The 14,355-nt window shown below is 41.7% G+C and overlaps 1 protein-coding gene across 9 annotated transcripts in view; it reads left to right on the forward strand.

Moving 5' to 3' along the window:
* The window catches only part of DOCK3 (dedicator of cytokinesis 3), a 578,190-nt gene that overhangs the window by 483,291 nt on the left and 80,544 nt on the right, over window positions 1–14,355 (forward strand). For all 9 annotated transcript variants that reach the window (XM_059161016.1, XM_059161023.1, XM_059161018.1 and 6 more), the window contains exons 15-22: window positions 811–935; window positions 2,230–2,392; window positions 2,931–3,037; window positions 3,616–3,787; window positions 4,153–4,250; window positions 5,768–5,851; window positions 6,958–7,058; window positions 10,372–10,453. In XM_059161016.1, the coding sequence (XP_059016999.1) occupies window positions 811–935; window positions 2,230–2,392; window positions 2,931–3,037; window positions 3,616–3,787; window positions 4,153–4,250; window positions 5,768–5,851; window positions 6,958–7,058; window positions 10,372–10,453 (932 nt within the window). The remainder of the gene's footprint in view (window positions 1–810; window positions 936–2,229; window positions 2,393–2,930; window positions 3,038–3,615; window positions 3,788–4,152; window positions 4,251–5,767; window positions 5,852–6,957; window positions 7,059–10,371; window positions 10,454–14,355) is intronic.

Raw genomic sequence — 14,355 nt, forward strand, 5'->3', positions numbered from 1 at the left:
ACATGAATAGACAACCCCACTCCCTTAAAAATGGCAGATGTGGTCATTCCTTAGGTCATTTTAGCTTGCAGTTTGAGCTTCTTCAGCCCAGTCTCCAGCAGCAGTTATTGGCAAAGTGGGCGGGAATCAGAGCCCAGGGAAGCACAACAGATTGTCCCCTCAACCCCATGCTTTAGCCCCTGTGATTCTGAAGAGTCATCTGTTCCCAGAGCACATGCCATACAAAGAAGAAAAAAATGACAGTCCTGTGACCTCCATCTGGCACTCCAGGAAGGGATGGGATTTGGAGCTAAGCCTCCATCCAGAAAGAAAAAGTAGTGTATCCTGTGTAAAGACTCAGAAGGGTTAAGAGTTGAAAAAAGAAAACCTATAAAAGAAAAAGGAAATTACCTTTTTTTTGGAGGGAAAGGAGAAGGGATTAGTAGTTAAGGCATAGACACGATAAAACTGTTATTCCTGTTGATTCTAAAATCTTTGCCCTTTGGAAGGCTCAGATTTCAGCTATTCTCCTGGAGGGTAGAGAGACTGAGTAGTCACCTATGATATGAGAGAAGATTCTCTGCCCCACATTTTCCCACCCTGGACAAGGTGTGGTGAACAGCTTTAGAATTCAGACTTAGAGGACACATGACTAACCAACCTAGTACCGCTGCACTGATATGGGTAGATGTCCACCATTATTAACCAAGCTTGCGATGCCCCGAGCACCCACCTGAACCCTGGAGGACCCAAATGCTAGCCTGGTCCTCCATACAAATGGGGCTGTGTGGCTTCTGTGGTCGTGAAGACATGGCATTTCTCTCCCTATAGGCGATATCCGCAATGACCTGTACCTAACCTTGGAGAAGGGGGATTTCGAGAGAGGGGGAAAGAGTGTACAAAAGAATATTGAAGTGACCATGTATGTGCTTTACGCAGATGGAGAAATACTGAAGGTAAGATTTGCCAGTCAGTTTGGAATGAAGGCTAATCCTGAAATAATTTTTGTGACTCTATGGACTTTATCCAGAGATCCATTCTCCTCAGGCAGACGTCACTCAAATGACTGCATGTACATTCTTCTCTGCCTTTTCTTTTCTTCAAGGAAACCCTGCAGTATGCTTTGATGATGACTTCCAGTGTCATACAGCCTGTTTAGAAATGCTTCCTAGTGTCTGACCTCAATCCTTCCTGCTCCAATTTAGACCTATTCCCTCTAGTTCTGTCCTACATGTTACTTTTTCTGCCATTCTGTCTAGCATCAAGCTGCCTACTTTTGGTAACTGTTATTAGGTCCCACTCTTTTTGTTCCTTAAGCTAATAAAGCTGCACTTGCTCTTTGGTCAAGGGTGGGACTTAGGCACTCACTTGCTGGTACCAAGTTATGTGACAAGGAACAGCAGAGTCAGGCTCTAAACGATTATTTCCAGCCAATGCCAGTATAAAGATGGAAGTATGTCTTCTGTCACTCCTCATTCAAAGTGAAGAACTGGAGTGCTGTTTTTCCACCATGGGTATGTCCGTTTTCCCCAGTCATGTCCTTGAGTTGGAGCCTCACATTGAGTGTAGAGATTTTACTAAAAAAAAATAATTTTAAAAACCTACCCCAAGGACTAAGGCATGTCCATTGTTTGAACGGATAACACCAAGATCAGCAGAGCTGTCAGACAGCTCCCTTGTGCAGACAGGGAGCTGCTCCTGCTTGTATTACCTGCAACTTCCTGTCTTCCAGGAAGATGGGACTACAACTTCATGGCAATATTTGGAAATGGGGTCAAGGTAAATCTGGCTCTTCCTTATCTAGGACAGTCAGCCAAGGGCAACCTTGGAAGGAAGGTTAGAAAGCAGGCTCTCTCCAGTTTATAAATTAATTGATTTTCTGATCAGGTAAAGTGTCACGTACAGTTGACTTCTCCAATGGAGTTCACTCTTTCCTTTCTGAATGAGGATGAAGAGCTTATCTTGGTGGTTCAGATACACTGTTCAGCTTCCCTCTAGTCTATTGAGCAGTGTGTGTGGTTCCTTCTGCCCCAAGGAAAAGAAGGAGCATTGTTTACTATGGATTCTTTATGCCATCTACACAGTTGTCTCCAAAAGTTTTGAATTTTAGTCAAATGAATTTTCTCATCTTGTAGATTTGGTCTGGTGGGAAAATAGGACCCACACAAAGGAGAAAATATCCTAGTGCCGCAGAGAAGTCCGGGGGCTTCCTCCGGGAAGATGACACTTTATTATGCTTCTCTATTTCAGGATTGCATAAGCTTGGGTTCAGGAGAGCCAAACAGGAGCTCCTACCACTCCTTTGTCCTCTACCACAGTAATAGTCCTCGGTGGGGAGAGATTATCAAATTGCCCATCCCCATCGACCGGTTCCGGGGCTCCCACCTGCGCTTCGAGTTCAGACATTGTTCCAGTGAGTGAGAATTCTCTCCACATTCCTTGGAGGATATGAACGTCCTATTGTCTCAGAAGTCTTTCCTCAGAAAGAGAACTCAGGAGGTTCTTGTTATTGGGGCAAGAAAAATGAGGAGTTCTGAATCAGTGGGTACTCAAGGATGGGATGTCATTAGAGGCTGTTCTTTAGACAGTGACTCAAACCATGAGGTCTGGTGCTGGCCCTTCCTAGGGTCTGACCCAGACATCGGATAATTACCAGTGTCATTCCCCTTTGGGTGTTTCCTTTCTGCATATTAAACTGCTTCTTAAAGAGCCTCTGGTTTATCAAGACCAGCAGTTTAGTTTCTATTTGAGTCTAGGTAGCCCGTGTACCTTGGGATATAAATGGAAACCTGGTCCAGTACATTTCTCATCATTCCTGCTGTCAGGTAACTACCTAATTAATGAAAGCAAGGGACAAAGAAGTAAAGAATGTAGGTGATAAGCACAAGGGGGATTTCTGTTAAAAAGCAAAGTGGGGGGCAAAAACAACTAACACTTAGCTCTGGTTGCAGCAAAGGACAAAGGGGAAAAGAAACTCTTTGGCTTTGCATTCTCACCCCTGATGCGGGATGATGGCACCACTCTCTCAGATGACATCCATGAGCTCTACGTGTACAAGGTATGGAACCTGTCTGTCTCTCACCTAAACCCTCACACCCCTGAGACGACTCTCACACATGGTTCTCAGTTAGGTGGTTTTCCAGTGGGCAGGCCAAAGGATCCAGGATAGCGCACTGGCGGCTGACAGCAGGATAGCTGTGGGTAGGCTTTTGTCTTCTACCTATAGGAGCCTTCTTCTCACAAGTGATGCCAGCAGGCCCTTTGCTTCCCAACTCCCACTTCACAAGTAATGGATGTCTGTTACCAACTCCTCTGTGCTGTTGGTGGCTTGGCTAGTACATTCAGACACCTGCCATATGAGATCATGGTTCTGTCAGCTGTCACAGTGCCGCTGCCCCCCAGAGTTGTCTGCGCACCAGGTGGAGGCCACCTGCCCCAACATGTTCTCTTTAAAAGGCATGTGAGCCATGCTGGGGAGAATCCAGTTAGAAAGCAGTCTTCTAAGAGAACCTGAGGTCCAAGACCTAGCCTCAGGAAGATGAGAGCAAACATCAACATCAAAAAATCTCCTGCAGCCTGCTTTTTACACGTGGCGTGGTTCAGGAAACATTCTGTATTCTCTACCTTTGCCTACAGTGCGATGAGAATAGCACGTTTAACAACCATGCTCTGTACCTGGGCTTGCCCTGCTGCAAAGAGGACTACAATGGCTGCCCCAACATCCCCTCCAGCCTCATCTTCCAGCGCAGCACCAAAGAGTCTTTCTTCATCTCCACACAGCTCTCCTCCACCAAACTCACCCAGAATGGTAGGCAAGAGGGTCTGCAGGGGGCTGCCCTCCCTGTCTTCAGTGGCTGGTTTCATGTTGCTGATGCATGCTAAGGGAGACAGGAATTAGTTGCTTTTTCATGCCACAATGAGGGCATTCTTTTCACCTGAAATTGGAGCAACCACTTGGCACTAGCAGCCTGGAAGATTTGCCATGGTTTCAGCAGCTCCAGAGTACGCCTCCGGATTTCACAGATGTGTCTTTGGTCTTGTGGGCACTAAAAAGGCTGTTGGAATGCTTGTGGCTGTTTCTCTTCCTCCAGTTTCCACTGGGCAGGGAGGGTCTGGGCTTTGCTTGTCCTTGGCATAGCCAGTGTTCACCATCTTTTGCACTTGCTTTTTTAGTGGACCTCCTGGCTCTCCTGAAATGGAAGGCTTTTCCAGACCGGATCATGGACATCCTAGGGCGGCTGCGGCATGTCAGTGGGGAAGAAATTGTTAAGGTATGGCTTCCGGAAATTCATACTTGCTACCTGACCAAGAATCTGGGCAGAAGTCCTTACATCTCCTTGATTTCTACTGGTACCCCACTAAGACCATGTCTTGAAATACAACTAGATGAGTAGAAATAAAGTTGTTCTTTCTCTCTCTCTCTCTCTCTCTCTCTCTCTTTTTTTTTTTTTTTTTTGTTAGCTTCTCTCTCTTTTTTTTTTTTTATCCTTAGAATTTTGTTTATTTGACAGAGGGAGACATACAATGAGAGAGGGAACACAAGCAGTGGGAGTAGGAGAGGAAGAAGCAGGCTTCCCACTGAGCAGGGAGCCCCATGTGGGGCTGGATCCCAGGGCCCCAGGATCATGACCTAAGCCGAAGGCAGACACTTAACTACTGAGCCACTCAGGCACCCCTGCTAATACTAGTTTTTGAAACTGAAGATCAGTTTATTCTCAGGGCATTTATTTCTTCTAAATGTATTTAAAAATATCAATTAGTAAACAGGAAGGTATTTTTAAAATCTGTAATCTTTTTCAATCTGAGTTGTATTCCAGATAAGAAAATATCCTATCAACATATCTGGTTTTGGTGTCAATAATTGATCTCAAGCCACCAGAGGAGAGTGTGAAAAGAATCTGCTAGAATTAAATTTTTTTTTTACTTTTTATTAGAATATTTCAAACATACACAAAAGTAAAATAGCGGAAAGAACCCTATGAGTACCTATCACCTAGCACCAATAATCTTCAGCCTTTGACCAGTACCGCCCATCAACACTCCCATCCACGCCTGCAACTTCAGACATTGCTAGGAAATAAACTGTAAACTTTGTATCATTCAGTTGCCTTTTGACCAACAGAATGTTAGATTTGATTTTTAAAGACTGCTGGTATCCATGAGTGTTTATCATCTTCTCCCTTAGATTTTGCATCTTAGAAACAAAAAACAAAAACAAAATGGTACTAACAGATCTTTTACCCTCCCTGATAGCCGTCAGCAGCAGCTTTCTCTCTTCTCCCAGCATACTGATTTCTAGACCAAAACATGGTTTCTGTAGCTAGAGCCTAGCCTGCTATATCCTCATTCAAGTGTCCTTTATAGTTAAGCCACAGCAGAGAATAAGGGGACTACAGCACTTTGGGGGGTTCTGGGAAAGTGAATTCTTTTTCTCAAAATAAATTTGGCATCAGAACCACTTAGATTTTCATTACTTTAAAGTTGCAATTCAACATGGGTGTCCTGTGTTTTTTAGGTCACTGTTCTTTCCTTAGAAGTTTAGCACTCACCCAAGAGAAAAAGCTTTTCCAAATCTCTCTCAGGACCCTTTGGGCTATACACAAATACCCTGAGTCCACCTAGTTATCCCTTAGTTGGGTGGAAGTGGAATATTCAATTATTTTTAAGTAAGGTTTGAGATCTTAGATTTTTTAGATTGTTTATTAGGAAATTAAAATCACTGGTGTATGGAAGTTTGACCATGTATACAAGGTCCTAAGATATGAGCCCTCTGATTTTTATTTTACAGTTTCTGCAAGACATCTTAGATACACTCTTTGTGATTTTGGATGATAATACAGAGAAATATGGCCTGTTGGTGTTTCAGTCCTTGGTAAGTCTCACCCTTCCTGATGTCCTTTTTTGTTAGTTATTTCTGTCACATGTTTTCCAAAATCCAGGGGAAGCAGTTTATTAGGATGAGTCAATACAAGGTACAGATGTTTCCAGAAGAAAAGGGGCTGAGGAGTGACCCAAGGAAGACCAGCCAACCAACTTATCAGAGAGATCCCAACATCAAATTTGAATAATTCAGCCTGGTCAGGTCCAGGCCTTTGTAGTTCTGGTACTCAGTCTCATCACTGTAGTCAAGTTGCCTAGCCCCTGAAATAGAGACCTATGCACCACCAGTATGCTGAGAGATGAATACAGGAAACTAGGTGGCCTGTACTTTTACCTGCACAGTAGGATATAACCACCAGGAAGAGCAGAGAGTCCTCACCCATGCTGGTCTGAGCATCACATTCTGTCCCTGTGTGCAGTTGTTTCGGAACCGGAATCTCCAACGGCTGCTTAGTGAGAATGGACAGTGGCTTGAACATTCAGTGCATTTAGCTTAATAGATCCTGTCCCATAGGAGTGCCATACATTCAAGGGGAACCTCATACTGTAAGTCTACCTAACAGATGAGGAGCAGAGGCAGGAATTAAAATGACACGTGCAAAAAAAAAAAAAAAAAAAAAAGACACATGCATAGTTTGCCCCTTTGGCTTTTCTTCTTCATTGCTCTCCTGGCCAGCCAGCCCCATTTCTGAAGGGCACGGCCTTTCATAGGCTGAGCTGGCTCAGAGAATAATCTTTTTTTTTTCTTCCGTTTTCCAAGTTTTCTGAGACACCTTTGTATTTATGCCACCATGCACAGGTATTGTTTTCTTTCTCCTAATCTGTATTACCCCACCTAGCATTACTGTGAAAACTCAGATTAACAGTGGCACAGACAGATGAGCCCCAAGTCTGAATTCAGAGGCTGGGGCCTATAGAAATAGAGCAGACAGGACAGAAATAGACCCAGAATAGAAATCTTCCATTCTCTGCCCATGGGGAACACTAGAGAAAACACTGACAGTTTGTCATTCCTTAAAGAAGCAAGAGTTCTGTTTTCTGCTGGAGGTTTTAAGTCCAGGGCCTCCAGTGAACCCTGGTACCCTCCATCTTCTCCAGGTATTCATCATCAACCTGCTCAGAGACATCAAGTATTTCCACTTCCGGCCTGTAATGGACACATACATCCAGAAACACTTTGCTGGAGCCCTGGCATACAAGTAAGTTCCATTTGGCACCATTATTAGGACTTGGTTTGAATAGAAAGACAAGCTTTAAAAAATGTCAGTGACAACCACCATTCAGTCAGCTGACTTTTTTTTTTTACTTAATTTTTTTTCTAATTGTGGTAAAATACATAGAGTATAAAATAACTATTTTTAAGTGTAGAGCTCAGTGGCATTGAGTATGTTCACATTGTTGTACAGCCATGGCCACCATTCATCTCCAGAACTTTTTCAGCTTGCAAAACTGAAATTCTGTATCCAGTAAATATTAACTCCCATCACCCCCCCCCTCCCGCTGCCCCTAGGCAACCACCCTTATACTTTCTGTCTCTGAGTGTGTTTGTTCTTGTGTCAATTGAATCATGTAATACTTGTCTATTTGTGTCTGGCTTAGTTCACTTACCATAATGTCTTCAGGGTTCATCCACATTGTAGCATGTGTCAGAATTTCCTTCCTTTTAAAGGCTGAATAATGTTCCATTATACATATATACCACGTTTTGTTTACTGGTCGATGAATATGTGGGTTGCTCTTACCTTTTAGTCATTGTGAATAATGCTGCTATGAACATGGGGATACAAATATCTCTCTAAGACCCCGCTTTCTATTCTTCTTGACATATACCCAGAAGTGGGATTACTGGTTCATAAGGTAGTTCTATTTTTTTTAATTTTTTGAGGAACCACCATACTGTTTTCCACAGCAGCTGCACCATTTTACATTCCCACCAACAGTGTTCAAGGGCTCCAGTTTCTTCACGTCCTCAAGTCAAGACTTGTTATTTTCTGTTGTGTTTTTCTGGGAGGAGTGGGGGTTTTATAGTAATCATCCTTGATTGGTGTAAAGTGGTATCTCATTGTGGTTTTGATTTGCATTTCCCTAATTATTAATGATGCTGAGCATCTCTTCATGTATTTATTGACCATTTGTATATCTTCTTTGGAGAAAAATGTATTCAGGTCCTTTGCCCATTTTTTAAACAGGTTGTTTCATTTTTTATTGTTGAGCTCTAGGAATTCTTCATATAATCTAGATATTAACACCTTGTCAGATACACAATTTACAAATATTTTCTCCCATCATCTTTCTTTCTGTTGATTGTGTCTTTTGATGTACAGAAGTTTTCAGTTTTGATGTAGTCCAGCATATCTATTTTTTCTTTTGTTTCCTGTGCTTTCAGTGACATGACATTCCAAGAAATCATTGCTAAATCCAGTGTCATAGAACTTTTCCCTCATTTTTGTCTACAAGTTTAATTTATAGATTTAGCTCTTACACTTATGTCTTTGATGCATTTTGAGTTCATTTTTGTTTATTGTGTAATGTAAGAATCCAGCTTCATTCTTTTGCACATAGATATCTAGTTTTCCTAATATAATTGTTGAAAAGATTATCCTATCCCCATTGAATGGTCTTGGCACCCTTGTTGAAAATCATTTGACCATCTCTGTGAGGATTTATTTCTGGGCTCTGTTATTCTATTGATGTGTAGGTCTGTCTTTATGCCAGTACCATGCTATTTTGGTTATTGTAGTTTGGTAGTAAGTTCTGAAATCAGGAAGTGTGTGTCCTCTAACTTTTTTCTTTTTCGAGATTGCTTTGGCTATTTGGGGACCCTTGAGGTTCCATATGAACTTCAGAATGAATTTTTCTATTTCTGCAAAAACTGTTGTTGGGATTTTGATAAGAGATTGCATTGAATCTGTAGATCACTTTGGGTAGTGTTGGCATCTTAATAGTTTTAGTCTTTCAATCAATGAACATGAGTGTTTTTCCACTTACTAATATCTTCTTTAATTTCTCTCAGTAACGTTTTATAGTTTTCAAAGTATAAGTCTTAAGTCTTTCACCTCTTTGGTTGAGTTAGTCCTAAATATTTTATTCTTTTTTGATGCTACTACAAATGGATTTTTTTTCCTTGATTTCCTTTTTGAAGTACTCATTGTAAGTGTATGGAAATGCAAATGACTTTTGTGTCTTAATTTTATATCCTGCAATTTTGCTGGATAAATTTTGCATTTATTGGTTCTAAAAGGTTATTTTGTGGAATCTTCAGTTTTTCTACAGGTAAGACCATGTCAGCTATAAACGAAGATAATTTTGTTTCTCCCTTTCCAGTTTGAATGCCTTTTACTGCTTTATCTTGCCTAACTGTTCTTCTAGTACTATGTTGACTAGAAGTGGCAAAAGCAAGCCTTATTCCTAATCTTTCATGGTTGAATGTGGTCTTAGCTGTGGTCTTTGAGCTCTCATTTTAAACCATAGTTTACTACACAGGTGTCATACTTTTCCTTGTAAGAAATACCGGCAAAGCTACTAAAAGTTAGGCTTGCTTTTTCCATGAGAAACATGTGAATAGGTAAAGATAGTACCCACAAATAAATATCAAAGAAATAAAAAGTTGATAAAAAGATATAGATAGTTATTATGGAAAACCAAGGTTATCTGAAACTGTTAAAGCAATTTTAAAAAGTCATCACTTTCTTCTGTGGAATTAGCACAGTTTTTGGAAATACAAGTAAAACCCAAGGGTGATGAGGCTGTGGAGTCCCTGAAACTCTGGCGCTTTGATATAACTCCACGGAGCAGGCACCATGCTGTGGTTTAAGCATGTCATCATCTCATTAGTAGTCACAATAACTTCGAAGTGTACTGTTGTTTTCTCTGCATCTTAAATGAAGAAAATGGCACAGAGGCATCAAATTACTTGCCCAAGGACGCAGAGCTAGAAATTTGTAGGCCCCAGATATAAACCCTGCTGTCTGACCAAGGCCTGTACTTGCCTTCTGTGCCCTGTTGCCACATGAGGAACAGGCCTTCTGATTTATCATCTCCCTTTACTCAGGTTTCTTGGTCCTGAGGAAATAAAATATATGAGATAAAGGTGAAGCAAGGAGGGGCACACTAGACTATATACCTTTATCTCTGTCTACTAGTTACTAGTTACTGTGGTCTATTCTGGAGATGCAGCAAATTTAGACAAAACAATTATGTATGCAAAGTCCAGGACTTTGGGGAAACTTTCTTATAATTAAAGAAGAAATGTGTGTCAGGGAGAGTGAGAAAGAATGATTATAATTGCTCATTAAAATGCAGCAACTCTGTGGATGAGGTATGTTGTCTGAGTGAGGTATGTTGTCTGATCTCAGATGAACTGGAGATCCCACAGCTGTAATGGACCCATCGCTCCGTTCTGACTCATCAGCAGCATATTATTCCTGTGTGGCTAATTCTGGGCTGCAGAAATTTCAAGCGGCATTTTTTTTGAATTAAAGTGGGGGTTTCTGGAACTGTTCTCTTTCCCAGGGAGCTCATCCGCTGTTTGAAGTGGTACATGGACTGCTCAGCAGAACTGATTCGACAGGACCACATTCAGGAAGCCATGCGGGTAATGTACTGAGCTCACTGTACACAAAGGGCCCACCCTGCAGCTGTTTGTCAGTAATGGCAATGGTTTATAGCATGCAGGACAAGTGTAGACATCCTAGGACACTGGCCTGCTTTTAGGAACACCTGGGACCACGTGAGTCCCTGTTCCTCACGTTGATTTTGCCCCAGAATATCTTTATGCCTAATAATGTTATCTTAAGGCCAGAAGGATGGATGGTGAGCACGGAGCTCCTGGCCATCCTTCCTGTCTGGTTGTTGCCAACAGTATCCATCTCTGCTTCCAGTGGCCAAAGCATCATATCTCCTTCTAAACTAGTGTTGGTGACAGCAGTGATTAGAATTAAATAAGTCAAGCAGAGAGAGTCAGTTATCATATGGTTTCACTTACTTGCGGAGCATAAGAAATAACATGGAGGACATGGGGAGATGGAGAGGAGAAGGGAGTTGGGGGAAATTGGAAGGGGAGGTGAACCATGAGGGACTATGGACTCTGAAAAACAACCTGAGGGTTTTGAAGGGGTGGGGGTGGGAGATTGGGGAAGCCAGGTGGTGGGTATTAAGGAGGGCACGCATTGCATGGAGCACTGGGTGTGGTGCAAAAACAATGAATACTGTTACGCTGGAAAGAAATTTAAAAATAAATAAATAAATGATTTTCTAAAAAGAATTAAGATCTTCCAACACTTTCCCTTGTTCAGTGGTTACTACACATTGTGTTCTTTTAGAACTGTTTTAAGTGGAAAGAGCTGAGTATAAATGCACTATATATGGATATATTGAAAAGAAGATAATCTTAAAACCTTGACCTTTGGAGGAACCCCGGGTCCTCCATGGCAGCACCCCTGCATGGACAGGTTCCACAATAAGGCAGCCTTTTGCATTTCTAGGCAGCTCCAGTTTTCAGGGAACCATCCTCATTGTGAGTTAACTTCACTTCTGGTAACTTCTTTTCATGGTACTGCTTCTACCATAGAGAATCATCTATGAGAGTGTTGATCCCTCTTTTGCTCGACAGTTCTCTAGATAGCTATTTAAAGAAAGCTGCCATATCCTCTGGAACTCACAAGTCCAAGCTTTCTCCCTTTCCACCCCTACATTTTCGTGTTCTTGAGTTACTTTTTTAAAAAAATTGTTCTTAAGCATGTCTTTCCTACCCTTTCCAGTTAGCAATAAAAGAAGAATGGCAACAAAGTTGTTCTGCTTTTTCTCTGTCCCCTTTTAATTTCACATCATCTGCTGCGAGTACTACTGGGCCTGTGCTTTTGCTGTTCTTGTCCACAGGGTAACAGGTGAGACAGTTGTTTCCCCAAGTATCATCAGACTGAAGGCAAAATAAAATCATGATTGTGTTCCCCTGCTTCTTCTATGTACATTCTGTAAAAATCAAAGCCCACAATTGTTATTTCTGTGCTCCTTCATATAATACATATCAACAAAGCAGTCAGCATCTATTGTGGGTGCTAGGATACAAAGACGAGTCGAGTAAGACAGGCCTCTCCTCTTGAAGAAAACTTCCCCAATGAAGCACACAGGAGCACAGGTGTAGAGCAGGATTCTGAGTGTGATGTGAGAGCAGGGCCTAGATTCTGTTCGTCTCTTAACCCAGTACCTGTTAGGTGTCTCATATGATATTTGAGAAGATAAAAGTTGAGTTAAATTGAAAGGATTCTCTTTGAGTCTCAAAATGAATTGCTCAGGATACTGGAGAAGCCATCACAGAAAAAGTTGTTTTCTCCTAAGAATCATTCATTCAGTCAGTCACTTGATGTTGCTTCATAGCTGCCATGGATCCAATACTGTAGGAGCCACTGGGGACTCAGCAGGGGCCTAAGCAGAAAAGGCTAGGCCTTTACAACACTTCCATACAAGTTCTTTGGAAAGACAGGCAAACATATAACACGAATAAATATACAAAGTCAGTGAAAAAAAAAAAAAACTTTGATGAATACTATGAAGGGAATCAACAGGATCATGGGATAGACTGGCTGGAGAGGAAGTTTTACTTCATATCAAGATTTTAGGGAAAACCTCTCTGATGAGGTGACCTCTGAGCTGAAATTAATGTTCAGAGCTGAGGGATAAGTACTCCAGACAGAGGAAACAGCATGTTTAAAAGCCTCATGGCAGGGGGAGGGGTGCCCAGGTGGCTCAGCCAGTTAAACTTCCAACTCTTGATTTCAGCTCGGGTCATGACCTCAGGGTTGTGAGATTGAGTCCCACATCAGGCTCTGCAATAGGCATCGCACCTGCTTAAGATTCTCTCTCCATCTGCTCTTCCCCTTCCTCTCTCTCCCTCTTTAAAAAAAAAAAAAATCTAGGAAGCTTGAGTTTTCAAGCAACCAAAATAGTGGCTGATGTGACCAAAGCAGGGGATTTCAACTGTTGAATTGGATGGGAGGTGACAGAAAGGAAGAACTGAGGCTCTGAGGCTGTGGCTAGATCAGCTGGGTTGGTTACTTTGGGAGATGTACTTCAGGAAGATCAGGTTTGGGTGGAGAGAAGCAAGAGGTCCCTTTGAGGGAGTACTTTTCTGAGGTACTCTTATACTTATTCTCATCATTTCAGGCTTATTTGCTTGATATCTCATAATAATGCATTCAGTACTAAGGTTTTGTCAGGTCATTTCCCCATCTTCATCAAATTTTATTTGATAAGTCCTCTTGACCACTATCCAATCTTCTTTTCATCCTTCACAGGATACACACGGTCCTGGCCTGGCAGCTCTCATTCTGGTGTGATAAGGTGTGGACCAGGAAACCCCCCCTTCTTCTTTATTACTCTTAATTCGATACATCTTGCCCCCTATATCCCATCTCTTCCTTTCACTTTCGAAGTCATGGCCTTTCGAAGAAAGTTTGACCACTAAGGAAGATGAAAATAAAGAGTCCTTTGTTTTCTTACTTGGTTATTTTATTTGTTCCCTTGTGAATGGCCTGTAGAAGGTATCTTTGGTGGGTTTGAGGATGGCATTTGGCAAGGTATCCTAAAAAGATAGCACACTTTTCGCTACCTCAGGTCCCCCCAAGGAACCATGAAGAGGAAAGAGCAGGCACGATGGATCTTCTTAGTGATAGAAAGGTTGTAATAACTTGTAGGATCTCTTTGCCTTTCAAGTTTATGAACTTAAGTAGAACTGGACAGAGCAGATGCTTCACCCACAGTTATGTTTTCCATTGTCTCTGCACAGTGTTGGGAGGACCCTTGAATTTTGAACAAATTTCATAGGCTCCACCACTCATGACCAGGAAGTGCAAGCAATTTTGCTATCTGCTTCTGCCTTTCACTGTAAAAGTAGTAGATGTTTCAAGCCATTCAGTACATCTCTCCTGTTAGCTGTATCAAACTGAAAAAAAAAAAAAAACTGGTCATGAGGAAAACATTTTCCTTTTTAAAATTAGAGTACGTAATACAGATTTCAGACCAGGCATTAAAAGGCTAATAGAACAGAGGCTGTAACATTTATGCTGATGAAGGCACACACTGTGATTTTTTTCTACTGGTGCAAACCTTGAAAGATGCATTTTTCCGACCTAGCCATTCTACAATGCCAACTGAATTCTATATGGGCCACAAAACAAACCTTCTGATAAATGCATATGTCATAAAAGGTAGCTTGAGAATTATTTCCTATTTTAAATTTCAAGTAGCTGAACTCCATTTGTTTCATCCTTGAATAAGTTTCTTCCCAGTGTCTCTGCCTTTCCAGTGTCTGGGAAATCTGTGGCATTTCTTTGATTGGAAAGCATAGGCTTGGATTTTCAGTCTGTTCTTTTAAAAGATAATTACTGTGCTCGTAAGCATGGGCCAAGCGGCAGGAACTCCTCAGAATTAGATTCTGCTCCTAAAACATGTTATGGGAGCTTGATCTCCTACATTCATCAAAAATTATGTATGGAAGGT

The sequence above is a fragment of the Mustela lutreola genome, chromosome 2 (genome assembly GCF_030435805.1).
Source record: "Mustela lutreola isolate mMusLut2 chromosome 2, mMusLut2.pri, whole genome shotgun sequence".
Lineage (NCBI taxonomy): Eukaryota > Metazoa > Chordata > Mammalia > Carnivora > Mustelidae > Mustela > Mustela lutreola.